This window comes from Pogona vitticeps, chromosome 3 (assembly GCF_051106095.1).
Source record: "Pogona vitticeps strain Pit_001003342236 chromosome 3, PviZW2.1, whole genome shotgun sequence".
In the NCBI taxonomy this organism is placed as follows: domain Eukaryota; kingdom Metazoa; phylum Chordata; class Lepidosauria; order Squamata; family Agamidae; genus Pogona; species Pogona vitticeps.
In genome coordinates, this window is record NC_135785.1 from 200,452,519 (window position 1) to 200,477,094 (window position 24,576).

At 41.0% G+C, this 24,576-nt stretch overlaps 1 protein-coding gene across 6 annotated transcripts in view; it reads left to right on the forward strand.

The window, feature by feature from the left end:
- Positions 1-24,576, forward strand: part of DSCAM (DS cell adhesion molecule) — a 427,910-nt gene that overhangs the window by 245,623 nt on the left and 157,711 nt on the right. For 4 of the 6 annotated variants that reach the window (XR_013543612.1, XR_013543613.1, XM_072994153.2 and 1 more), the window contains exons 4-8: positions 6,982-7,128; positions 8,382-8,660; positions 11,177-11,452; positions 20,403-20,699; positions 21,900-22,175. Coding sequence is in view for 3 of the 6 variants with exons in the window: in XM_072994153.2 (XP_072850254.1) it covers positions 6,982-7,128; positions 8,382-8,660; positions 11,177-11,452; positions 20,403-20,699; positions 21,900-22,175 (1,275 nt within the window). In the remaining 3 variants the exon portion in view is untranslated. Of the gene's footprint in view, positions 1-6,981; positions 7,129-8,381; positions 8,661-11,176; positions 11,453-20,402; positions 20,700-21,899; positions 22,487-24,576 lie in introns of those variants that run through there. The other 2 variants (XR_013543614.1, XM_072994155.2) reach the window with 2 other exon arrangements.

A 24,576-nucleotide genomic window follows, 5' to 3' on the forward strand; every position in this document is an offset into this window, starting at 1 on the left:
AATGGCGATGTGCACGATCTGCCAGTGCAGTGGTTTGCGCCAGTTCATTTATCCCCCGGAGCGGCATTCAGAGGTTCAGAGACCTGCCTCTTCTGGTAGGCGCCCACTTGAAGGCAGCGGCCTGGCTTCCCTGCCCTGCCTCCTCTGGGTGCTGCCGCTGAGTGGGCAGCTGCTGGAAAAGGCAGGGCTTTGAAGCACCAAATGCCAGTTCAAGCAATAAATGAACCGTCATGAACCGCCAAACTTGCGGCTCGCACTGATCTCTAAAGATCAGGAGAATGAGAGTAAGGTTTCTGAAAGAGAAAGAGAACGAAGGCAAGAGATTAAGAGAGAGAGAGAGAGAGAAATAGTAGGCTTACTAAACCCCTGTGGGGGGCTGAACTTGTCCACTCTCAGCAAGTGACCCCCTCTCCCCCAGCAGGTTACTGTTGAAGGACTATGGTCCTCAAGGTAAAATAGATTTACCAGCATTGTGAATGATACTTGGGCTGCCGTGCTGTTACTCAGACCTATCATGTTAGCGTCATTTTAGACGTACCTATGCCAAAGCTGTTGTGTGTTCAAAATAGTACTGTACATGCAAACATGTTAGCAAAGATCGTCTGGAAAGCTGGAAGTGACAAGTACAGCTGATAAGAATTTGCACAGGTGTTAATGGTCTGCCATCTGGTAAAAGGAACCATCTGTTCTTGTCATTGCTATCACTTTAATTTATATTGTGATAACATAAAACCATGAACACCAAATATGATACTTTAAGTCATTCTGTAGAATAATCTCACCTGTATTCAAAGACTAGCAGCATGACTGTGGTGGTGCTGGTACAGCTTTAAGAGCTGGATAATGAGTACTTAATCTCAGACCGTAAAAATATTCCCCACATTCACGATCTTGGAGGAGAACATTCAAATACTGTTTATTGTGAACAAATGGATGAGAGTGTTCATATCCAGAGTCATGTTATGTATTATTACTGTATTATTAAGACTTATAAATAATATTTTAATATTTGATTACAAAGGCTAATAGCATTAGCACCTTTTACACCATCACATTCATTAATGCTCTTTTTTCTGACTGCCAGATAGCCATATTAAAGCAATACTTGCCAATGCTAAAGCTAAACCTAAATGATATAAGTAAAAGGGCAACTAAGAAACTTCACAATAGGGAAGCAAGGAGATGGCCACCTGGGCTGCAAAAATACAGTGACCAAAATCCTGTTGCTTTGCATAATAAATTGCATTAGAGTAGGTCTGTTGAATCAGTGAGGATTGAGTGAGGAATCAACTACTCCATAAGTTCCCCTGCTTCAAATGGGTCTACTCTAACTGCAACTTACTTTAGCATAGTAAGTAGGTCCATTTGAACTTTGGCCAATGGTATCAGTAACGGAATTAAGAAATTTTAAACTTCGTACTGAATGATCTTATGGAGGCCCTTCCAGATAGTATTGGGTATTACTTTTATGGAAAGCAGCGGAAGAAAGGACGGCCTGGCGTGCTCTGGTCCATGGGATCATGAAGAGTCAGACACGACTTAACGACTAAACAACAACAAATTACTTTAGGTCTTCAATATACAGTAAATCAGCACAGCTTCTTTGGGGAGGCCCTTTTCCTCAACTGGTTGAATGCAAGTTTAGATGCCTACCTTAGTGAAAGTTAGAGCAGGGGCCCAAATAATCCTGCTTTTTCCTCTTTTCCATTTTACTTTATTTTTTTTCTTTTCTCAAATGTTAGCATTTTGTTGGAGTAGTATCATTATCAGAATTTGTCTTCAGCACATTTGTAGGTTGGCCATGATGCATCCTTTATGGGGATACTGCACAGGCAGATTTTGGCTATCCAGTAAGCTCGTTATCATGACTTTAAGATATCTCAGATAATAGTCTAAGCATTCCAAAGGTACTTAGAGCAGACAGAGTTTGGAAACATACTTTTTTGAATATTAAGTCCCAGAATGCCTTGCATTCCTACTGTGACCTCAAACTGCTGTTCCTACTGTGAGCCCACACCCCACCCTTGGAGCTCCCAGTCCTCTAATGTAGAAGCTGAAATTGCTGGGCTTTGACCATCTCTGAGGGAGGCTTTGCTATCCTCTTTGTTCCTCACCATCCATTTCACCTGACCCTTGGATGTTGGGACAGAGAGATCTTCTTTCCCTGTTTGCCCATCTTGATCTTTCTCTCCCCTGCCCTCATCCCCATGCAGGTGATGAGAGAAGGGGTGAGGAAGAAAGGGAACAAATTACTCCTCCACTGCAGCTGTTGAATCAATAAGTCAGGTGGATCCCTGACACTCCTGGTGCCTGGGGCTTCACAGTCCTATTGGATAGGCTTAGATATGTCAGACTAGCATATGCAAGAAGAGCATGGGGAAGAATGTGTGGGTCTGAATGTGCAATGCTTGTATTAGTTCTATACTGAGCCCGTGTCTTTGTTTTGTCCTCTGCCCTGGGAAGGATAGCTGGAGGCAATATTTGCACTCAAGGTGGGTAGTTCCACACCTTTCCAGACAGACACACAGCAGATGTTTGCACTCTACAAATTTTGGTACCAGTTGCCCCACCTTATTTATGGCTCCAGGCAGCTCAGTGTCATTGAAAGGATGGAGTTCTTCTCTAGGTCAGTTTCAGTACAAATTGGAAAAGAATCCAGGGCCATACTGCTTGCTTGTGTATTAAAGACCAGCTCTGTGTATTATTGTGACCTGGCCTGGGACCCCCTTCCATAGATGGGCCAGACAGAGCTTCACCACAAAGTTTATTTTTATTGTCTAACACAAATATAGCCACTCTAGGCAGATCACAAACATAATTTGCTCTCAGTGAGTGCCAGGGAGTTTAATGTTCTCTTAAACAAACATTTGTTCTTAGCAAGAGCCCTTAGAATCACCAACATAGGCTGAAGTGAAGTCCTGACCCTTCTAGTATGCCTCAGAAATGAGCGCAGCAAAGAGTTTCATAGCAGGGATGCTGAATACAAGCCTTCATTTCTCCTTGCAACCAGGTAGCCTGCAGCCTTTCTCCAGTTATGCTGGGGTAAGCCTCCTCCAATGTGCCATAACTAGGCTGCCATCACCTTTCCTGGGTTGTGTGTCTAAAGTCCATTTTGATTTGTGCAGACTCTGGGGAGCAGCATGCTGTGGGAGGAGCATGTGGAGGCGAGGACTTAGCAGGTAGATTTGCAGGAGGCTGTTGGCCACCCCTGCAGGTTGGAACAGCAGACCCTGGGCATCTCTGCTGGCAATGGCCTCCATGACACCTTGCCCAGCAGTTCTCCTCCCCGTGCCTGGCTTCGTCCCTCCACACTTGAGCTGCCTCCTCCAGGGGAACCAGGAATGACTCCCACTGACTCCCACCGTCCTGTGTCGGATTCTGATGGTGGATACTCTCCCAACTGTTCTGTAGAGAGAATGTGTGTGTGAGAGAGGGGGTTTCCTCCTGCAGTGCCAGGGCTTCCCAATCCCACTTGTTTTCCCAGTTTCCTTCACTCTCCTCACAGCCCTCCTTCAATTCCTAAGCCTCCAGACTTAGCCAGGAGACCTCTAAAGTCTCACCTCAATTGACAGGTGTGCTGCACATGGGAAAGTGAGTACCTGCTCTTGAGGAGGTAGAAAACCCACTTTCCCCAGCAAGGGGGCTGGGCTTACAATTATGCTATGGCATTCAAAGTGTGTGATTCTAAACAGCTGCCAGTTGGATAATTTTCCCATCTTCGCTTCCTTCTTACAAACAGCAAAGAGGCAAATAAGCTTAGGTTTATCTTGGGGGGAAACTGTAGTTTTGCTTTAAAAAATTCTTGTTCAGTACATGATGCTGATGAGTTTAGAAATGGATTTTGCTACAACATATCAAGAGTGATTAGATGAAATGTGCTTAGAGAATAAAACGCTTCCTGAGATCAATGGGATAATAAATATCTCTCCCATCCATGTTGCTTTCTAAACACTTTTTGAAGTACAGCACCCAAAACCTTCAACACTTAGGTTTTGTCACACTTGACAAGCTGTCGGTTTTAATGAAAATGCTCTCCATCAGAAAATACATAGATTTCTCCTTCTACTTTCCTGTCATCTTTTATGACTGGTATTTTATAGTTTAGAAGAACTGATTGTTCAAGCATTATATAAGCATTTAATATCTATTAAGAAAAACAAGGAAATATGCATGCTTTCAAAGCTGCAACCATAAACATCATATGTTGGTGTCAAATTGATACAGTGGATTATCTGCAACATGTGGCAAAGCTAACACTAGCTTATATTATTTTAATGAAAACAAGATGAAACATTTTTATTTGTGTATAAAACAAAGGTATGATATACTGTGTCGGATACTGGGATCCTTTACTTGCACATTGTAGAAGCGTTACCTGAGTGGTCTTTGGACTTATGCAGTGGAATCAGGAATAATATGTTACTTTCTTGAATGCTCCAGTTCAGGATACTCCATCCCCTTTCAATAGTTTGCCATTCATATATATGACAGCTCTCTGTTTTCGACATCACCCTGTGATCAAGGTTCTCCTGTTTAATCACTCAGGGAGTGAATGAGGTATTTCCTGGAAAGAAGCTCAGTTCAGAGAATGTTCAGAGAATGTTCACTTTGAATGTTCTACTCTGCTGCCACTGTGTCTCATATCTGCTGCTGCTTCAGCAGATTTGCAAGAAACTGCAGAAAACACTGGATTGCAGCTGATTAAACTATATGAAGATGAATTCTTGTCTTTTTTTTCATGTGTGGAATTATTACTGCATGAAAGTTCAATGATGTTATTGTGCTGGGAGAGCAAATCAACATTTTACAAAGCAATTCTAAAAATGAGGAAAGCCCAAACAAAAAATTGTAACTTTGAAATTGGACTTCAGATCAGCACCATTCACACCTGTTGAAAAACAGCCCTGACAGTTGCTTTATGTTTGGGTGAGAAGTGGTTAACTGATGAAGAAAAGAGTCAGCTTCTGGGTTTTTTCCTTGCTTGTTGTCACATAGTGAATGGTAGTGAGCTGAAGAGGGTATCCTGTAGACCATCTTGATTTCTAACATTGGTGTTGTCAGTATTCAGCCTGCTCTTTGTTGTGCAAAGCATGTCATAATTTTCCTGCTGTTAATGCAGGAACAATATAGTGCAGCAATAGTAGGCCTGGAACTCCGAATCATGGATATGGAAGCGCCATAACCCACTGGAGGGTGTTTTTCTTTAAAAAAGAATTGAATAATAATTGACTTGACAGATCTTTCCATGATCTCTAAGTGACAATAGTATTGTATTATTATCAGTAATAACAGTGTTATCAATAATTTGCTTCAGCGGATTTCCTTTGCTTCTAAATTTCTCTTTATGGCTGCTTTGTGGATTAATTACATGCTCAAATTCTAAACATTCATGCGGAATCGCGTGGTGGTGAGGGTGATTACATATTACAATGTAACTCAGAATCAGTCACCTAGTGATGACACTGAGGGAGCGAGAGGGAGAGTAGTTCTCTGTTTCCTGAATAACTAAATGGGTGATTCAAGATAATCTGAGATTATGTTGTATCACCCCACTGCAAGCAAAGGGAAAAGAATGGGTGGAAAAGCAAACAAATTTAGGTGTACAGCTGAAATACAGGCCATCTAATTGACAGGAAAAAGTGACTTGAACCATCCTTTCTGATACTCTTGCTTCTGTGGAGGTCGAGAGGCTATATTTGTATTTGTTAAGATCTTTGAATTATTTTATTTTATATTTTAGGTCTAGTTTCATATTGTTTATCTGTCTGCCTGATACTTAATTCTCCTCACACAGAATCTAGAGGGGAAATCCACAAGTATTAACTTGGATAGAACTGGAATTTCCTTTTAAGGATCTCTCCACTATTTTGTCTCGTGACTATATATGAGCTAACGAACTCTCCATTTCAGATTTAATGGCCATGCTGTCTCTCATACCAAATGTTTACTAGGATTACCTTCAATGTGGTTGTCACATTCCGTTTCACCAGTCAAAGGCACAAGCTATGTGTCGTTCAGCTGCCACCAGTGGATTACATCAAATTTATTCACTATTAATGACAGAGGTCTGGGCCAAATCTGCATCACCTGTTTTGAAGGATTAAGAGTGTATCAGGCATAACCATGATGCATCAGCATGTATGCTTACAACCCCCTGCATTGATCTGTACAGAACTCACATACCTTCACTATTTTATTGTCTTCAGTCAGTGAATTCATTTCCAACGTTCTAACTGCAATCTACAGACATTCTTCTTTTCCTGAATGCTTGCAGAGGTGTTTAATGACTAGAACATGAGATTGGGCTTTGGAAATCCAGGTGCAAATTTCCAACCCACTGTCTTTCCACATAATTTATCTCACCAAATTGTGAGAAAAAAATTGTGTAACCTCCGTGCATAAGAGCTGAGCAATTTACAGAAAGATGATGAAAGAATGTTAAACTAAATATTTTTATTTAATGTTGTTGGACTCTTTCGCCCTCTAGTTATCACATACTAATATCCAATTTCCTTTCCTTTCCTTAAGTCTGAAGTGGTCTGATAGTTCTTTGTTATTCATATCATCATATGTAATTATGTATATCAACCTGTATAATTATATTTCATATTCAGATTCAGTGCTAACATAAAAGAATATGCTTTTGTATTTTTCACTAGCTGACTCACATCTAATAAGTAATTTTATCCCATTTTATTAAAAAATATCTGTATGTTATCTGTGCTGAATACTGAATTAATTAGATGTTTCTTGAGCAGTTCCATGATATAGCATATGTTGGGTTTTTTTAACAAAAAATATTCTTTATACTTTTCAATTGAGTTAGAGGTAGGTAGTGAATACCTATCATTTTAAAATATAAGCACTGGCAACAATGTGCATTTTTTGGTCTTTGACAGGAAAATTTATAATTCTTTGGAGCAAGAGAATGGCAAAGGTTTTTCAGATTTACAAACTTTTCCATGTTCTTATGTCTTTTAGGATCTAGATTTCTCATCACATCCACGGGAGCCTTGTATATTATAGATGTACAGAATGAAGATGGATTGTATAACTACCGATGTATCACACGGCACAGATACACTGGAGAAACACGACAGAGCAACAGTGCTAGACTTTTTGTATCAGGTATGCAATGATAGTTGATAGAAGTGAAAGTGCTTATACCTATGTAGGCGTTTAGTCTTTCAGAAAATGTGTAGCGTGTATATTCACAACTTAAGAAGAATAGCAGTTCGCCTTGTAGGTGGGTATTCTTGGAGATGGGCATGAACCTCTGGTGAGGCAGTTTGTGTTGGGTCATTTAGCATCCTAACAGGTGTTCAGCATTTCAAAGCCCTGCCTCCTCTGATGGGTGCTCACTCAAAGGCAGGGGTGTGGCTTCCCGTCCCTGCCTCTTTCAGGTGCTGCCTCTGAATGGACTCCTGCTGGAGGAGGCAAGATTTTGAAGCACTGTCCAGCTGCTAAATGAACCTGCATGAACCACCGAACTGGCACTTCATGATCATCTCTGCACAATGCTCATTAAGAATTATCCATGAAATGTATAAAATATCAAGAGCGGGGAAGACAGGAATGTTGTGCCAAAAAGGGGAAATGAAAACACTGGGCAATTCAGAATAGTGTGTGAGAAGTAGGTTCCTAAAATAATCTTTAACATACGGATAGTCCCCTACTACACTGAGTTATCACATTCTTGGGTTACAAACCAGAAAAACTGTTGAAGATCAGAGGAAAGATGTGCATTTGCTCAATCAGGCAAGTAAGTCTGTATTTCAAAATCTTAGATATGGGAACAGTCTTTTTAACCTTAAAAATAGTGGCCAAAGTGGGGTAGTCCTAGCAAATCAATGGGAGTTTGGTGAATCAGCATTAATGAAAGTGTGTCATTGATTCAAGGCTAGACTCCCACTGGATTTATGCAAGCAGTCTTAAAACGAGGATTGCATTTGCAGCTCACAGTGACACAGAACAAGGTCAAGCAATTTCACAGACCTGAACTTTTCTCAGTACAGAAATCTGCTGTAGGCTAGATCAGGTTCTCAGTCTGTGAATTTGAGAATCTTTTAAAAATAAATATTCTTTTTTTTTTTTCTGGAAAAGGACTCCAAGCAGCTCATAAGAAGCTGCTGAAATTGTGCATGCTGGTGTGCTGTGTGGAAACTAAGTCTGACTAAAGAAGCTACTTGGATGAGTAGCGAAACATCTCAACCTAATAGGAAAGAAGTCCAGTTGCCATGACTCAGCTTCCAGATAACCTCACCTGAATGACTGAGAATCTTCACAGAAAATTTTGTCTTATGTTAATTAAGAGTGTTCTCTAACTGATTAATCAACTGAATGCTGTCTGCCTCCCAAGACATAACTGTGTTCCTTTCTAGACCCAGCAAACTCGGCTCCATCTATTCTGGATGGATTTGAACATCATAAAGCCATGGCAGGACAGCGAGTGGAGCTGCCTTGCAAAGCATCTGGACACCCAGCACCAAAGTATCGCTGGCTGAAGGACAGCGTCCCCTGGGAGCCTGACAGCAGGTTCCGGCCAACAGTGACGGGGCTCCTGATAGAAAACACACGCCCATCAGACTCAGGCAACTATGTGTGTGAAGTGTGGAACAATTATGGGACAGCTGAAGTGATAGGCCGCTTGCACGTAAAACGTAAGTGGTTCACAGGATACCGGGCTCCATCACAAAGGAACTCCAAATCAATTCAATTAAGTCAAACAAAGATAGATTGCATACAAAGTGTTAGTTTTGCTGAACAGGAAGAAAACTGGTACCATGAGCTTCTGGTACCATGGGTTTCTTACAGCTGAACTGTTTGTTCTATTGAGAAATGCCACCCAATGTTCAGCAGGACTTGCTCACAGGTAAGTAACTACATGAGTACAAGCATAATCCGTGATTTACAAATATAAAAGAGCATTTTTCTGTGCATTCATTGGCTGAAATTCAACATCACATGAGTAGCTAACCAGCAGAGCAACATGACTTTCCTCTCTTCCTCTTCCTGCTTGCAGTCTTGAAAAGCAAAAGCCTGCTAGGCATCCTTCAGTCTCGCCATTGATACCACAAATAATGTAAATGCAACCTTGTTTACCCAGGAGCCTGCAAAAATTATCTTGGGATCATTTCCACCATTTATTTTATGCCTATTTGGAAAAATGCAGGGCAACAATGACTAACCCTCATATAGAGCTAGCCAGAATAAAATGTTGAGTGTGTTCTCATGAGTTTTGGGAGCCTGAGATTTCTCAGGATCTTTACAATGTGGTTCCATGACCAAAGTGGATCCTCATTGCAGTGACCCTGCCTGCTTTCTAGCTCCCCACAACTTCACCCCTCCAGTAAACTGTCAGATAATACATGTTGTCATTAAGTGCTGTCAAGTTGTTTCTGACCTATGCAGCAACTCTGACAGAGTTTTCAAGGTATATGAGATGTTCAAGAATTGGTTTACCATTGCTACTACACCCCAGTAAGTTTCCATGGTCAAATAGAGATTTTAAAGTAGGTCTCCCCTGAGTCCTGGTCTGACACTTTGTCCAGTGCAACATCCTGGCTTAGGCTACCTGTTACATCTGGAGAAAAAAATGCAGCCGTGTTTACACCAAGAGATGTGGAAGTTATCTTCAAATCTTCCTCCACCACACACACCACACACACCATTCCTTATTCTTTGTGGTGTTTTCCTCCATGCTTTGTTGCTATTACTGAAATACCAATACTGACCTAAAAGGAGAGTCACTTCACTCTTTATGACATACCATTTTTGTACCAGGGATCATATGTTAAATACACAAACAGATAAAGCATATATTTATGTGTTGTGGGACATGCACCAGAAGGTGGTGGTATGGAATAAACCAAGCTTGCTTTGCAACCCTTTCAATGTCTTATTTCATATCGGTGTTACCATAAATTAATCGTTCTCTGCAGAGACCTAGGCAAGTGTTCTTCTATTTATGCAATTGTACTTACATGAGAGGAAAGTGGGAATGTGCTACCTCTTTACTTTGCAACAGTGGTCTGTACCAGGGAGTCTGCTGAACCCAAGTAAGTGCCCACACAATGTTGAGCTTTCCACAGCTGGGCTTTGAAGTGACCTGAAGAACCTACACAACTATAACAAATGACCCTATTTTAAATGTTAGCCTTCTGACATGTTTAAGGGGCACTGGCAGAGGATGGTGTAGAGCTACCCAGTACATCCCCACTCTTCCCCTTCATTAAGAAGTGAAAAATCCTCAGGTGAACCCCGAAGTGCTCTCTTCCATGTATGTGTTCATTGAACACTTTGATTCCTGCTTTGGTGGCTATTTCCTATCCATGACAAATACCGTATTTTTTTCTGTGTATAAGATGATATTTTTGTCTAAAATGTTTAGATTAAAAATTGAGGGTTGTCTTATACATAAAAGTAAGAAAGTGGAGGGGGAAAGCAGGAATCATCAAAGCACTTTGATTCCTGCTTTCCCCCTCCACTTTCTTGCAAGGAAAGTGGAGGGGGAAAGTGGAGGGGGAAAGTGGAGGGGGAAAGCACTTTCCTCGCCAGAAAGGGGAAGGGGAAAGCAGGAATCAAAGTGCTTTGATCCCTGCCTTCCCCCTCCACTTTCTTGTGGAGAAAGAAATTTTGGGTTAGAAAAGTGGGGGGAAGGATCTTATACATGGGGGGATCTTATACATGAAAAATTTGGTATTTGGTGCAATTTCAAGCATATTTTTTAGCAATTTTGGGTCCAGCATAAGGCATATGTTTAGTAATATGTGTGCAGATGTGCACACATGTGTGTGCACATGCACATGCATGCATGCACTCACATGCGTGTGTGTGTGCACACGCGCGCGCACACACACATTGTGCTGCTTGAAATAGCCTTTGCTTTGGAAGGTCTTTCTCCTAACCTGAGATGTGTTATCATACATTTGCAAAGTCATTGTCTTCCTTCCCTTTCTACCCCATTTGTCTAGGGATCAAAGGGATACGATGGGCCCACTCTCTCACCAAGGCCTCAAATATATATATCTAGAGATAGTTCTGGAGAAACATGAATAGCTGTACTTTCCCAGCACACATCTGCTTGCTATACCATATTTCTAATATATTAGTATTGCTTCTTATGCTAAAGTGCTGTTTTCTGATTTGCCTCCTTCCTCTTTGCTTGAATCTTCAGAGCCTCTCAAAGCCACAATCAGTCCACGAAAAGTTAAGAGCAGTGTTGGTAGCCAAGTGTCCTTGTCCTGCAGTGTGACCGGAACGGAGGACCCTGAACTCTTCTGGTACCGGAATGGTGAAATCATCAACACTGGGAATAATGTGAGGATCATTGGGGTCAATCATGAGACCCTTATTATGGACGGCATGGCCAAAAGCGATGGTGGGGCATACCAGTGTTTTGTACGCAAGGACAAGATGTCCGCACAAGACTATGTTCAGGTGGTTCTGGAAGGTCAGTCATAGCCTGTTTTAGGGTGTGCTGTATTTCTATATAGAAATGTACCTTGTGGTTACACTTTCACTGCTCATGTCCTGACAGGAAATAGGAGTTGAAAGAGGTGGGCTGCTACAGGGCACATACCACAGATGGGGCTTGGACAAATTGTGTGCCATTGGCCTCTGAAGTTGAGATGTATATTTAGAGTTATTACAATCATCCTAGGATTGTGTCATGCTTTCTCTTTAGTTTTGAACAGTTTTCATCAGCTTTGCTTTCAGCATGGTAATTGAAAACTGAGAACCAGTAGCTAAGGAGCTAGAAGCATGGCTAATGAGCTCACTTGTGCACTTCTGGTTTGTCAGTTTTGCATTCAGAAGGCTTAGTAGAGGCATCAAGTTAGTTAAAGAAGCATATTTGGAGATTCTCACTGGCTTGGTGCCCAGAGCTTACCCTTCCACAAAAGTCATGTGTAATAATTGAGTACTGTTTGTGGAAGAGGAAGGGAGAATGAAAGACTGTGTCTTTGACCACTGGCTCTCAGTTAGGCAGATGCCATCAGCAGATGTGGGTTTGTTTTTTGTAATTTCTTTATTTGCATTACAGTTAAGCTTCAGAGCCGGTGAACAGCATAATTATATGCTTGTTTAATCAGACATAAGGCTTGCTGTGTTCAATAGAACTCCATGGCCGAAATCCTGTCGCCTAGAATTAGAGTAGGCCCATTGAATCAATGAGGAATTAGTGAGTCAACTCTTCCATATATTCTATTGATTTAAATGGGCCTATTCTGTGACTTACTTTGGTAAAATAAGCCTTTGCTACACTAGATCCATTTGAATCAGTGGAGCATAACAGAGGAATTGACTCACCAAATCTCTGTTGATTCAATAGGCCTATCTTAATTTGATTTATAGTGCTAAACCACAGGATTTTGGCCACTGTGTTCAATGAGATTTCTTTTCAGGCATACTGTATGTGTATAGAATTGTTGCCTCTTTAGGTCAAGAAGCAGCAAGGCTAATTAATACGAGCAATGGGCAGTGGGGCTCTCAATAGCATCACTCTATGACAGGGGTGAGCAATGTTTCTGAGGCCACCTGGGCCACAAGAATCCGCAAAGCTTCCCTTCCAGCCAGAAAAAACAAATGCAAAAATAAATCTTTTTTTTTAATCAAAATCTGTTTTTTTCTATTGTTTGATTTATTTAGAAGCAGCAATGTTTGCATGAGGGGTACATAGCCCCCACCAAGCACATAACTTGTTCAACAACAACAGAAATAAGAATTGATTAAAATGGGATTTAAAAATTTATGATCACTTCCTGCTTTGATATTTCTCCTCAGTTTTTTATCATTTCCAGGCCTGTGGAGCTCATGGGACATGTGTTAGGTAAAAACATTTTCCCTGCCCCTACTAGGGTTGCCCACCAATGTTCTGTAATAAATATATCTATTCTTGCCTCTTCTTGGATGTTTCACAGAAACCACAATTGTGTTTTTGGAAATCATGTTATTATATGACTGGGTAATAAGCAGATTAATGACTGGGAGCATACTCAGGTACAGTATAGGAATGACTAATGATAAGATGGAAAGCTATGGTAGATACTTTGCCCAAAGTCAACAATTTAGTGACATAGATGAACTGTAAGAAGGAAAATCTTCTACCCTCTCATCTATGTGCATTGTTCCACCAGAGGTAGCGAGATCACGATATGTAGTACAAATGGAAAATTGACTGAATAGGGTGAAGGATAGGTACCAAGAAGAAAATCCAATTTCAGTCTTGGAATCTACTTTGTCCTTCCAACTGGTATCTTCTCTCTGCTGAGAAGAAAGAGCTTCCCGAGTCAGTCCCTATTTCAAAAGTAGGATTGACTTGATGTTCAGCTCTTAATTACTTCATAGGGTTGTCCAAGGAAGAGGTAGATTGATTGGCCTGTTCTGTCAGTTGTCATCCAGATATTTAACATTTCCTATTTCTGCTTAGATATAACAAGTAGAACAACAGCAAAAGGTATGAGAATTAAATAAGATTTATTTCCCAGAAATTAAAGCCCCTTCAGGCATTTAAAAAAGGGTTAAACTGAACGTATGATGAGGACATTATAACTCTTTCCCATCCCTGCCATTGTCTCCATGTAAAGGGCAGTCCGAATAATTGACTACACAGTCAAATGCTGTGGGATTTACTCCAGCAATAAAATAGATAAATGTGATTTTTAAAAAAATTTTCATTTACTGCTCACAGGACTCAAAGATCCACTAGAGGTCACTACTTTTCAAGCTGGAATGACTCAAGTGGACTTTTCTCTATGATGTGATCAATTCTTTTGGTCTGCAAAAGCATGGAGTGAATGTCTGTGGGTGGTGTTGTGGTGACGTAGGCAGTTCGGGTGTGATGTTTACGGACTGCAAGAACAACCGTCTCTGCGGTCTATTGCCTGTGTGTCCCAGAATTTTTATTTTATTCTATTTTTGAATAAGTGAGTTCAGCATTGCGTCATTGTATTAATATACTAGTTTAGCGCTAGATCACCCCTTCAAGGGGTGGAACCGTCCAGTCTGGGATCCCCTTTTTGAAATGGGGATCGAAGGAGAGTCTAGGAGAAGTCTCTCTGAAGCAGATGGTGAGCAGCAGAGGGAGAAGAAAGGGATGCAAACCCGTACTTCTTCCCTCTGAAGAAATCACCCAGCATGAATCGGAGCGGGCGCCATATTTGGCACGGAGCCGTGAGTAACCCTTTATCGGGGAGAGGAGAACAACCAATATAAGCTTAAAATATATAACAACTAAGTAAGCTGAAGCCTTTGATTTATGAAACAGCCCCATTAAGCTGAAAATAAGAATGAAAATCTTTGGCTGAAAGAAGAAAAGCAGCGGCAAGCCTATCTTATCAGTCTGCCTCAAAAGCGAAACTAACTTTCCTCCCCAAGTGAACTCTTAATATAGCAGGCTGATTTCAAAGCTGAGAGTGTGAGATGGAAAAATAAATCTTATGTTTCTGGAAAATAATCCCAGATGGTTCTAATGCCATTGGACAGGATTTAAGAGACTTGAGTTTCGTGAATGCAGTTTGGCTGGGACATATTTCTCTTTGCCTTTTCCTCGACTCTATGAATTGTTAATAACAGAATCTGGTTGTTTTCTGGAGAAGAAAGAAGGAGCTGACATGGTTGACTGGACTGAGGAGCATCAAGGGGTTAATGGAAAGATCATAAGACGGGCTTCAAGGACAACTATTGGACAGTTTGAGACTCTGTGATTGTTGTTTTGTTTGCCGGACTGTGTGTGAGACTGATAAAAGTAGCTTGCTAAACTCTGGAGAAGAAGAAATAATTGTGCCATGGTTCTATTTGATTCTGAATTTGCTGGGTCAAAAGTTGATTTTTATATTATGATATTTGGATAAAGATTGGAGGGAGATCTAAGGGGAGGTTTATGACTAGGGGTTTGGATTGTTGATAAAATTGTGGAAATTGTTGAAGGATATACAGTATAAGGGGCGGTCATTGTGGTTAAGGGCATAGTATTCTTTATACAAACCCCATTCATTGGTAAGCCTGAGATGGCTTCCAAAAATTTAAGACAACAAATGGAGACTTGGTCTGTTCAATCCCAAAGTTTTGGAACAGTGGTACAAGAAATAGAAACAGAATGGCAGATTACTATGCAAAAGATAATAATAACAGGGTTTCAGCAAGTGAATGAAGGTCTTAGTAAAATAGAAGATCTGATGAAAGTGATGAAAGAGGGGACATTAGATGCCAAGCAAAACTTAAATGAAGCTGCACAAACTTTAGAACCGTCTTCATTGGGCATGACACCAGATAACATAATGGGATAGAGAGTTATCCAGTGACCTATGCAGCTTCCAAAATTAAAAGGCATTATGTTAAAAATCTCAAGGAAGAAACACTGAAACAAGAGAATCTTATTGTGAAAATATGGGAAGTGACAAAAATGGATATTCTGTCAGATGGGCTGAAAGACTGTTCAATTCAAAAGGAAACTGAACGATGGGATGTATTGTATAAATGGCTGCAGTTACCAGATAGTGTTGGAGTAACATAGAATTAAACTAAAATTAAATGATAAGATGAAAGCAGGAGGGTAATCAAACTGAAAAAGCAAAAAGTTGATCTGTTATTGTAATATGAATTGATTGGATGATGGTATACTCTATGTTCTCCTATCCCCCTAACCTTTTTCCCCCTCTTCCCTATTCCCCCTTACTTTTTGTATTCCCTACCCTGTCCTTAAATAAATACTTAAATAATAATAAAAAGGTACCACTATGCTATTGATGGCAAGACTCGAGAAATCACTGAGAACCAGAAATTTAGCAAATACTTATCACATCCTTAGTTCTGTTACATACATTAACCCCCAGAAATCACTTTTTCTAGATAGATGTCCATTGAAACTATGGTAACCGTAGTATGCAGCTGATGCCATGTTCTATAATAATTAAGTGAGCAATATAATGTATTTGTCTAGAGCTAACAGGGCTGCAGTATAGACCTCACCTGGCCACTATTTTTAGAGTAGTCATGGAAAGGGAAAAGGAAGAAATTGCCTGCCACGACCTAGTTACCTCAGCAACCATCTCCTGTGACTAAGAAAGCCTAAAGAGCATATTGATAATCTATAATGATGTTGAGAGAGTGCAGGTTATCAGAGAACGACAGCAGGAAAGATTTCAAAGACACTTGGGCCTCACTGGGAAAATAATGTCTGCTTTCATCTCCAGAACGTCTGTCACTTGATTTGTATTTTATCCTCTTTTTTTGGTGAAGGAGGGAGGCAGAAGTGTAGGCTGAGCACACTCCCTGATTTATTGGCACTCTGTTGGTTTCCATTCAGGAAGAAAAGCCTGTAGCTTTTTGTCTTCAAAGAGATGGCAATACTAATGCACAATGGGGTGGTGGGGCAGAAGAGCCAGACATTCAAACTTTTTGATAGGGTAGCACTGTATTCCCAAACCTGATGATCTCCAAGGTTGTTTGACTACATACTCCCATAATCTGAATGACATATCCTAAAGCCATGAAAATGAACCCCAAACTGTAAGGTGACCAGTGTGGCAGCATTCCATTCTCTAACATTCCCAGTCCATATACTAAGACTTAGAAAACTGATTTCCAAAGCCCAAGTCTCAGGTCTAAAAATTGAGGCTTGGAGCCTGTCCACATTGGCATATAGTTATGATATATGGATTGTTAATGGCACTGTTTGGGTAAAAAAGAGAGAGAGCATGTCTGCTTGCCTTTCTATTTAGAACGATCCATCCTTCTCCTCTAAGAGCTGTCACACACCCCTCTGACACAGGGCCAGGGCATGCATTCTTTTTTGCATGATTCAGTGAGATTTGATTTGGAGCAGCAACGGCAGCAGTGATCATCTGTGTGTGTGTGTGTACAAGAACAGCTGACAAGTGGCAAACCCTGGCTGCTAAGCTGTGAGCCACTCTGAGCCTTCCTGCCTCTGCTGATCAACTGGATTGCAGAGAGTGGCCATGCAATCAGCTGTGAAGTGAAGAGGAGCTGCAAAGAGGCAGCAAGCCTCTGACACTGGGGTTGGTTTCCATCAATTGGCTTGGAAGTGGAGAGTACCCACATGATCAGCTGGGAAGCATTTAATTAAGAAGTGATCGGGCTATGAGAGGCCGCTATTTGGATGGGAGGAATGTGCCAAATAGCAGATTGCTCCTACACTCAACCTCAACAGATCCATTGTAGCCTGATCCACCCATACCCAGAATACCCAGTCTGGAGAGGCCCTTTGCCACCCTAATTGATGGAGTCACCTAAATTCAGGAAATACTAACACAGTCCTGGGAACATGGTGCCGAACAAAGACAGCACTATCTCTTATTCCACCCAGCACTTTTGCTGCTGATGTGTAGGCCTTGCAATTTGAATGCCGCTTTAATGTAGCAAGATTGGTGTCTTCAGTCTACTCTTAAGCTGAAAGATAATAAAATAAAAGGAAGAGGAGGGGGAAAGAGCAATTCTGAAGGTCCATTACTTAGTTGTAAGCCTGAGCTTCCGCAGAGTGCGCTTACATATTCAAAGAGCACTTTGAGCTCTTGATATATGTCACCGCTGTCCTTTCACATTAGATCTTCTGCAGAATTAAAATGAGTGATTCCCATGGGAGCTCGATCGCTATATTGGGAGGAAAGAATGTTGTTTTTGGTTTGTGCTAATCCGAAAAACGTGGAAGCACTAACAGAATGACACCATCAGACATAGGCTACCCTCACTATGTGGATCCTTCTTACAAACTGTGATCCATATTTGAAATACTTTATAGACCAGGTCAGTCATGTTTTGAACACTTTTAAACTAACCCCCCCCCCCTTAATTACAATGGCTGTAATTATACATTTCTAAAAGTAACTTCTTCTGAAGATTGGACATTCAGGTTGAAAACCTGATGACATTTTCTCATGGCCTGCTCTGGTGTGGTCTCCTCCACCTGGGAGGTGGATATGCATGTGTGCTACTCTTCCTATAACTTCTTAAAGTGTGTTTGACGTTATCTTCTAATATTTTAAAGGTGTCAAAGCATGCCATTGTGTTATATTTTCAATACAGAATATTCATGATAATATTATCTTTTCCTTAGTGCCCCATTATGTTTGTTGTAGCCAAAATGAAGTTTGTGAGATTGGAGAACCTTGAATGTGTGATACTTTATTCTGTATTTGAAAAACCCTCTCTATGTAAAGTGTAAAAAAAATAACTTGTTTCAGCCATTCTTGCACTGGCAACCTATTTAGACTTCTGCAGTGCAGTGTTCATGGGACTGCTTTTGAGGACAATACTGATGTTGCTGCAAGTGCACAGTTAGACTACTGTCGTGAGCTACGTATATATAGAATCCATGTGGCACTAGTTCGGAAAATATTGTACTTGCTACCAATTCATCTCATCTGATTTCAAGTTGTTACAATGACTCTGAAAGCCCTAAATAGCATAGAACCTGGATATTTGAAGGATTATCTCTTTCCATACATGCCTGACTAATACATGCCTGCTTGATCATTAAGACCTACTGGAGAGCCCTCCTCCAAGTCCTACTGGACTTGAAAGCTCACTTCTTTTCAATATTCTGATCAAAGTATTGCCCAGTTTTGTTTTAGATTTTCTATGAGGACCACATGGAGAGGATATTTGCAAACTTAATGCCCTGCTATTGGAACGCGCTCTCATTGGAAGCCCCACGGGCACCAACACTACTTTTTTTTTGCACCAAATTATAACCTGGCTGTTAAGCATTTGGCAATTAGAAAGATTACGGCTTGTTCTTTAATGCTTTATTCTATGTAGATCCTGTTCCAATTGTTAACCTGATTAAAAATGTTTCAGCTATTTAAAAAATATTTAAGTTGAGTTAGTTTTGTATTCGCGAAGGCTTACACAGCCAGGATCTAATGGTTGTTGTGTGTTTTTCGGGCTCTCTGGCCATGTTCTGAAGGTTGTTCTTCCTAACGTTTCACCAGTCTCCGCGGCCGGCATCTTCAGAGGCCAGCACTCTGTCCTTTGAAGTGCTGTCCTCTGAAGATGCCGGCCACAGAGACTGGCGAAACGTTAGGAAAAACAACCTTCAGAACATGGCCAAAGAGCCCAAAAAACCCACAACAACCATGAGTTAGTTTTATTTAATGTGATTTTCTTCCTGCCTGACATATGTCAATGCAGGCTAGGTTAGAAATATGTTAGATACTAGAGATGGGGGTATTTGTATTTGTATATGAATGTCCCCCTACAAGTGCAGATAACAAGGATCTGGCCCCCTGGGGCAGATCGACCACTCATGATTTTGCCGCTGAGATGGATTAGCCACTATGTGACCTGGCAGAGAGGTTCATCATCCCGCCTTCTGCCTGGACTGGCTAATGTATCGCGAACAATGGAGCAATCAGAAGGCTCTGTGGAACTCATGGCAGTGGTGCTCAGTGCTCTTCTGTTTCAACCACAGATATATTACTGTTGGGAATGAGTTATTATATGCATGCATTATTAGGGACGACTGAATCCTGTTCAGACTCTTAAAGGACCCCTAATCTGAAACACACCTCTACATTCCTTTTCAGAGCTTTGTGTGAAGAGCCAGGTGTGTTAGGGCTTACAGGCAAATGTCTGTATAGGACTATGGTCTATTTTGTGACAGAACGTAGCAAATACTAATCTTACCAAATGAGAGAGTAGGTAATAATTTCTTTTTTTAAACTTTTAATCTTTATTGGATTTAAAAAAGAAATTATAAAAATAAGTAAATAATTATCATGATATTAGAGAGTAGGTAATAATTTCATTGCTCTATTAATAATTTTATTGCAATATTAAAAGGACAAGCAAATTTCTGAGTTCAATAAGACCTTTCATCAGGTTAGATGTTGTAGACCTTGAAGAATCAAGAAATGATCAGACTGAAAAAGTTCACTTCTTTTCAATATTAAACGCAAACTGCCTAGTCTTGTTTTGGGGGGTTGTACAAGGATTGCATTGCTGTATTTACTTCGTCATTTAACCTTACCATGTTTAGAATTGCTTGAAGAAAGAGTAGAGTGGGATTAGGTTGAGGAACAAGAGTAGTAGTGGCAGATGGGGAACATGATAGTAATGTGGTTTGGTCATTGGAGTGAGTGAAAGTAAGAGTCAAAGAAAGGAAAATGTGGAAAGGTTTGGCAGAGGTGTGAAGAGAAGCCAGCTCTGTGCTATGTGTCTTTTATAATACAACTCTCTTCCCCCCCCCCCCCGAAAATGCATTGAAAACTTACGATTGATGGTTGGCACAGCCAAGTAGCTCTTTTAGAAATGTCATTAATTAAGCTTGTTCTTTTCTTGGCCCCTCGAAGTTAAAGGAAAATTCCACCTTCCCTCCAAAATGTTCATCAGTTCCCATGCTTCATATGCACACATGTTTACTCTGCGTTCCTCTTCTTCTATAGATGGAACTCCCAAAATAATTTCTGCCTTCAGTGAGAAGGTAGTAAGCCCAGGAGAAGGTGTCTCCTTGATGTGCAATGTGAAAGGAACTCCTCTTCCTACAATCACATGGACGTTAGATGAAGATCCCATAGTCAAGGATGGCAACCACCGGATCAGCCAGATCATCACCTCTGAAGGCAATGTGGTCAGCTACCTGAACATCTCTAGCACTCAGGTCCGAGACGGTGGGGTCTATCGTTGTACTGCCAACAACTCTGCTGGAGTCGTCCTGTACCAGGCTCGAATAAACGTAAGAGGTGCTTGTCAAATCAGCTCCTCCAACAAACAAACACCTCACTGTAGATAAAGATGATTACATGCTATGAGCCTTGCCATGAAATGCTAAGAAAACATTTAAAATGCTGTTGCTATTTTTCCCTCCCTCCCTCCCCCCCTCCCTCTCTCTCTCTCTCTCTCTCCCTGATCTCATGCAAAATCCACAAAATCTTTACTCGGGCTGCAATCCTGAACCCGCCTTCCTGGGAAGTAATTGCAAATCATGACTCTTCCAGAGCTTGGAAAAAATGATTTTTTTTAAAGACTAGAGTTTCCAAAATCTATACCTGACCTGTGTGACTAAAGGATTGGGCAAGTTGTATTTTAAAAACTAACTTCTCCAAGCTTTGTGTCATTTTGAGTACACATACAAAGGATTGGGCTGTCAGTTTATAGCTTTTAGGTATACTGAGCATACCCCTCTGCAAAAAATGTGTAGTTTGGGTTTTTTTTTAAAAAAACTTGCATACATTTTAACCTCCTGGAAAGCCTACATTCATTGCAGGTATCTGTAGATCTTTCTGCATATAGTTGTAGTTCTATGTAGCATATTGATCCTCATTGTGGTGTAGTGGATACAGTGATAGACTAGGACTGAGATGGCCTGGGCTTGAATCCCTGCTTGGCCATGGAAACTCACTGGCATGGGGAGGAATGGCACTGGTAAAACCATTGCTTAAATACCTCACTTACCTGGAAAACTCTATTAGGGTCACTGTAAATCATATTTTATTTGATAGCACCTAACACGTGACATAATACAGATCCCTGTGAAATGTACATAAATGTTTTTAAAGACCCTTCTCTCAGTCTTTTTTTAAATACTAAACTGTTGGCTCAGTTTGAGTTCTCCCACCCCACTCAGCCTCCGTATCTGGCATTAATTAAATCTTCACCAGCCTTTAATTTGTAATTCAGCACAGATTTTTATCACACAAGTGTTCCAGTGATGCAGGCACATAGCAGAACGGTTAATTAGTGTGCCTGCTGTAGGGCTAGAGAAACTAAAAAGCGCAAAGTGATTAAAAGACCCATAAGTGGCTCTTTGAAGTTTTTTTTTTATAATTGTCACAGACAGGGATTTAAATATCTGTAAGAATTGTATATTTAGAGGAAATTAATATTTCCTCTACTAAATATACCCATGAATTATTTTCAAGAGTTCCCCTTTCCTTTTCCAGGTCCAGCGAGCATTCGATCAATGAAAAATATCACAGCAATAGCGGGCCGGGATACTTTCATTCATTGTCGTGTCATTGGATATCCATACTATTCCATCAAGTGGTACAAGAATTCCAATCTGCTCCCTTTTAACCATCGTCAAGTGGCATTTGAAAACAATGGCACACTGAAACTCTCGGATGTGCAGAAAGAGGTGGATGAGGGAGAATATACATGCAATGTCCTGGTTCAGCCACAACTCTCCACTAGCCAGAGTGTTCACGTGACTGTAAAAGGTAAAGCACATGGGAAAATCAGAAAGGATGGGTGAGAATCTTGTTTTAGATCAGAATTTCATTTTGGATCAGAATTTACCAAAATTTGTAAAAAAAAAATAAAAATAAAAATGGGAGAAACAATTGACCATTATGTCCATCTGTAAAAACCAGGACCAGCCCTTTCACTACACAGAATAAAGTAGCGGCTGCAGGCAGCAGATTCTGGGTGTTAGTTAAGTGAGGAGAAGATTATTAGTTTATTATTTATTATCACATAAGAAGAGCCCTGCTGGATAAGGCCAAGGGCCCATGGAGTCCAACTCCCTGTATCTCACAGTGGCCCCACAAGATGCCTCTGGGAGCACATGAGGCAACTATATACCTGTCTCCTGCTACCCCTCCCCTTTTAAGCCTGGAATACATCCCCATCATGGCATATGTTTATTCTCTGAAATAGGGAGAAGTGCTGAGTTGAGTTTCTGTCTCATTGCCCCAAAATGGTTCTGCCTGGAGAACAGTTTTTTTGGGGGGGAATGGTGTTGTTGGCAGAAAGTATTGGTGTTTCTCTCTCATGTAGCACTGAAAAATCTCACACTGGCTGCCTATTTCATTTTCACCCATTTGTTGTATGTGGAAGAAGTCTGTGAATGTTCTTTACTAGTATCTTAATATTAAAGTGTTGACAGTTGACAAAACTGAAGATAAGAAAAACAACAAATATATATATATATATTGTACCATTGTACGCTTCAACATATTAGCTGTAATCTGGCAATGTAAGTTGCACCATATAAGCCTGATACATCACTGCTGCATATATTTTTTTTAAATTAAATTTTCCGATCTCTACTTCTGAAGGTCTCAGTGATCCCTATCATCATGGAGAAGCTGTTGGGGGATATGTGTGGGTGATCATGGAACAAAGGAAGGCTAATTGCCTTAGAGAGAGAACAAAGGAGTCGACAGCGGATGTCCAAGCCAGCGGAGCCAACTGGCAATGCCCCGAGAACTCTTTTATTTACTTAGCATGATTACATAGTATGTTATAAGAGAAACAGATAGGATACTAGTTACCTAATCATAACTAGGATTGGCTAAAATAACCCTTTGATCTTATGCTCTACCTCCAAGTGAAAGGGCAGAAGAAAGGGCTGCCGCTTCCTGCCAGGAGTGTATGCACGTCCCTGGAACAGAATGCAGCTACAACATTTAAGCAGAAGTTTCCCACAGGCATGAGACTTTTTTAAAATTAAAAACTCACCCCTCCAATCCTGCCACCCCAAATGGCTTCCCAATAATGAAAGGGATCCCAAAGAAGCATTGAGACCTTTTGGAAGTTGTGTGTGTGTGTGTGGGGGGGGGAATCAGAAATTTTTAGTTAAAAAAAACTGTCATGGTGTAAGTTTCACTACTGGATTTCAGCCATTATATAATAAATATCTTCCTGTTGAAATAATTACTTCTGATAAAATGCAACCTCACAGTGGCTTTCCCCCTCGCAAGAAGCAGGGACCTATTTTATTGGTCCGCCCTCCCAGGCTACTGGATCCTATAGGATTCCAGTATTCCATACGAGGGATACCAATTGATCTGGCTGGCACTCCTGTCAAGGCTCTGGTTGACGGCTGGTCTGCTGCCGCCACCAGTGATTGCTTCTAAACATCCTCTCCATTACAGAGCTCATCCAGTGCTCTGGTTTAACCTGCAGCTGAGAGCTATGAAGCAGAACCAGGAGAAGACTGGAGAGCATTTGGAGGTGGAACCAGAGAGAAAATAACTTGAAAGCTATTAGGATCATGTCTAACCTTTACCTTTCTAAGATAAAAGCTGCAAAGAAAGCTTACTTCACTGTTTGGATAAGCAACGCTTCGAACCAGCAAGTGAAATTATTCCGAATAGTATGCTATCTATCCGGAATTGGTCATAATGATTGGCCTCCCCCTAGTATCTCACCTGACCAATTTGCAGCATTTTTCAAAGCTAAAGTGGAGGTCACCTGCTGGGACCTATCCTCCTATTTGAAACCAGTAGATCGAGCCAAATCATCCAGTGTACCATCTTGCCTGGTGGGAATTACTCACTTGCAGCTGGTGACATCACTTGAGGTTGACAAGACACTTGATTGCTGTCATGCCACCATCTCCTCCCTTGACCCTTGCCTGGTCTGGCTGATCAAAGCAGCCAGGCCTGTGACAACCAAATGGGCCATGGCAATAATTAAAAGATCTCTCCAGGAGGGCAGGGTTCCCCTTGCCCTCAAGGAGACACTCATTAGGCCCATTAGGAAGAAACCGAGCTTGGTGGTGGACAATATTGGCAATTATAGGCCCGTCGCCAATGTTTCTTTCCTTAGCAAGGTTGTAGAGAGGGTGTTGACAGATCAGCTTCAGGTTCTCTTGGATGAAACCAGTGCCCTAGA